Source organism: Styela clava, chromosome 7 (assembly GCF_964204865.1).
Source record: "Styela clava chromosome 7, kaStyClav1.hap1.2, whole genome shotgun sequence".
Lineage (NCBI taxonomy): Eukaryota > Metazoa > Chordata > Ascidiacea > Stolidobranchia > Styelidae > Styela > Styela clava.
In genome coordinates, this window is record NC_135256.1 from 18,534,649 (window position 1) to 18,538,615 (window position 3,967).

Below are 3,967 nucleotides of genomic sequence, written 5' to 3' on the forward strand. Positions count from 1 at the left end.
CAAGCGTGGTCAAGTTTTTCGATAAACGAATATTGAAACTTCAATGTGCGTTGTGTTTAAGAGTGAGTCTGACTCCCTAAGGACTAGAACACATTGACATTATGCCAACTAGAGTGGTCTGTGAAAGCAGTGCCACATACTCTCACTGTCATATTTATATATAATACATGTACTGTAGGTTTAAGATTCGAAAGAGATTCGAAAGTAACATACAACCAGTAGTCAATCTTTGTGGATTATCACATTTTTTGGTATACAATGATTTCATCAAACATAACTTCATGATATTCTGATATTTATCATCTCTTGAATAGGAGCCGAGACCTTGCGCTCACTTCGCATACTATGCATCTAAAGAACATGTCTTTAAGTTATATTTTATTTTGCATAAAAGTTTAAATAAATATAAAAATGATAAATACTATAAATATTCATAACCAAATAGTAAGAAAATCACCAACAAATAAACGAATACTGTTGCACGCAAAGGCATTGTTTTGGCGGAAACAATTATTTCAAGAATAAAATGTCCACCAACAACTATTCCAGGTCAAGAGTCTTCCGGTGACTCGTAATCTGAAATGTTTTCGGTTAGCGTGACGTGGACTTGCTTTCGAAAACGCAAATTGACATTTTATAAACCACGATTTAGGATGATAAAATCGGGTTTGAAAACAAATCAAAACAAAATTATTCACGTAGTAAAACAAGAAATATTGAATCCACTGTTCAGGTTTTGCTGAAAACAAAATTGGCATTTTCAATTTTTATCGTATAAGATGCAAATGAAAATAAAAATCGACATTTTAAATGAACGATTTCATAAAAGTGAGTGTTAAAATAAATATATGACTGAGCAATCTGAACAATGAGGTATATATATTGAAACTACAGCAACAATTTATTATATATATATATAAATAAAAATATGTATAATAAATTAGACAAAACAATAAAACGAGCTTCACATATAATCAAATTGCAAGATTTTGCATACTAACATATATATATATATGTATAATATACAATGTGCGTGAAAGATAAAAATAAATTATAAAACGTTTTTTATAAGTAGTTTTGCAGAATAATGTTGCGGAGCTACTGAAACGAAAGGCTTGAAACTTGCTGGTTTCACTAAGCAGTCATCCGGAAAGCAGGAGAAATACATATCAGAGTCTGAATATTTTTCATACAGCACTTGTCGAACAACTCTGAATCCCATTTTCAATGCAAGTTTTGTGGCAACCTGACCGGAACATGTTGCTACCATATAGCGTAAGCCGTGGTCCCGTGCATAGTCAACAGATTTCTGCATCATCATAGTTCCGACGCCACTTCGAACGATGTCAGGATTCACGCAAATAGCGATGTGTCTCATGAATCGTGGCGTTTGCAAACGCTCAGTGATGTTGCCCTCCACATGCTCCAGAAACTAAAATAAAATGACAGAAGTTAAATAAAGGATATATATATAAATTAAAAATATCCATTGCATTTGCAATATCATCTCCGTACCTCTCCGACATTTTTATGATTGTTTCGTTTTGAACCGAAACCGAAATCATGTTTTATGAAACCACCGGCGTGCGTGCATTTTTGACATATTATATATTTTAGCCGTTGGCATATTGAGCGTCTCATAAATGAATAATCTCAGACATGCTACACGACATCGGTTTAAATATTTATTTACTCACTTATATATACAAGATGTAGACGTGCAGATTCACATTTATAAAGTTCGAAACCTCAATTACGTGGACTTAAGCTACTTTTTGTACGGTTATAGAGTGTGTCGCATAAGAGAATAGACTTCCATGCGTCACCAAATAAAAGTGAAACTTGAGTATATAATTTTATATTTTGAGGTTATTATAAATAGTGTTTAACACAGTACATCAGTTGAATTTTATATTCGTTCATGCATACTTATCCAAGATTATGCGATTTCGACACACATGCACGTAGCGTGTGTAACTACCGTGATCAGGGATGACGAATTGAATGATGAAATCTAATTACAACATAACTATTCATAGGTAACAAATTTGAAATATGTTCGAGTTATTATTATTAAATTTCATAATTGTATTACAAGCACTACTCGTTGCTATTGATAGTAACATGCACTCCAACCACTCGAGTGGGTACGGAGTGTTTCTGACCATATTTGACAACCAGTATATGTTTCGAATGCGCTCAAAACATACGAAACGGCAATGTTACGCAACTAGTATATATAGCAATAAACAAGCACGGAGTTCCATGCAATTGCTTGTTCTAGCGTTTCTAAATGCAAGATATACTATAGGTTGCCAATGGCGATACCGATGACTACAAACAGAAATATTGTGATGCAACACACAGAGAGTACTGAAGTGTCAATATCGCCATTCATTGAGATTTATACTACATGAATCATTGCTACTTTGGGCCACTGCAGTACATAGAGTTTAGAGTATTCACGACGATCCTCTTCACAAACAAAAAAGATCAATTTTAACGATTTTCATGTCATAACTCCACCTTTTTGTCTGTGAATCATTGAAGAATTTTCGGGAATAATTATTCATATTAGAATTATAAAATTACCTTCTCTAAAATATTCATTTTGACTCCGAAGTCTTTTGGTTTGTCTTCCTCAGTCGCTGGCCCAACAGCATTGAGACGAATTCCACAAATTGATCCCATTTCATCCACGGCAACAAATGAAGCATTATTCTTTAGTGCATCCTGGTTTAAAAAAAATCTAGAGATTTATTGTTCATTCTATAGCTTATGCAGATTCACATATTCGTTCTTAAATTTTCGTTTTATATTAGTTTAGAACTTGAGTTTGATGGGCTAAAAAAATATTTATATTGAAAAAACTTGCGATGGGAGGTCAAACGCAATTCAATGTATAAATTCACTCTTTTGTGGTTATTGTACAAACACGGTATATACGCGTTCATTTATGACGCAATATGAGAAAGTATGGTCTGATTGAGTGAAAATTCCCTCCAGTTAACTGTAGATTTTGAATCCGCTTTGAGAAGTTTGCAACTTCGGCTTAACTGCACGGTGGTTCTAGTTTCTATGCTGACTTTTAGTATTATACGTCAAAATACAATCCAAAATATAAATAAATAGATCATAATGTTAAAAGACTCAGAATGATGTGACATTTCGCTAAGTATTAAAATTAACATTTACCTTTACATGATATTCCACAAATGGCCGAGCATCTGCTTCCGTCGCCCTTAAAGCACTCATGAGAGGTTCCCGAGACAAAAACATTTTGCACAAAAAGTCGATTATTTCCTTCTTGTCACTGATAGTTGCAGTCCTGCAACCAATTTTCGGCGATGATGAAGTGAACATAAAACTTGGAAATGTAATTTCCGTTGTTGTTATTTGCGCCGATTGGTGCATTTGATGACAGAATGTTGTAAGTTTCGTTTTCTGACATTTGTTCGTCAATGCTGAGCATATCGGAGTATTGGCACCACGCCATGCGGCCAAAATTGAACGTCCGATGGGTATGCTTTTCGTAACAGACATCTGTATTTTCAATTTGATTCGAGCTGTCAAGCAAGCGATATTCAAACTAGAATGAGAAGAAGTAGATGGGACGAACGTTTATATAGGCGAGAATGGTCTGAGGGAAAAAGGCATTTACGCCTGTCAATAGGGATAGAATATTTTATCTGATTCATTTTATAAGGGGGAAATTGCCAAGCGATGTGAAAAAAGAAGAACAGTTGGGTCAATCTTGTCAAAACGATTATTACTGTACAATATTATTCAATTTCTGAATGTTTCTACATTTTGTATTAAATTTGAGCGGATACACATGAAAATTACAACCACGTAGATTTAGTATAATTATCATAATTTTGCACATTCCACTATTCTGTTACAAGATTATCATTTTGGCGTAAACTTATCGGGATCGCTTTGATAGATAATTGAACAATATTAAAAA

General features: G+C 33.9%; 1 protein-coding gene across 1 annotated transcript; it reads right to left on the minus strand.

Moving 5' to 3' along the window:
• Positions 1–363: 363 nt before the first annotated feature.
• LOC120328361 (arylalkylamine N-acetyltransferase-like 2) lies at positions 364–3,577 on the minus strand. The gene is made up of 3 exons (XM_039394824.2): positions 3,196–3,577; positions 2,593–2,733; positions 364–1,432 (listed from the first exon to the last, which is right to left on the minus strand). Exons 1-3 carry the CDS (start codon positions 3,541–3,543, stop codon positions 1,052–1,054), a joined length of 870 nt encoding a protein of 289 aa, XP_039250758.2. The 5' UTR covers positions 3,544–3,577; the 3' UTR covers positions 364–1,051.
• Positions 3,578–3,967: the final 390 nt, after the last annotated feature.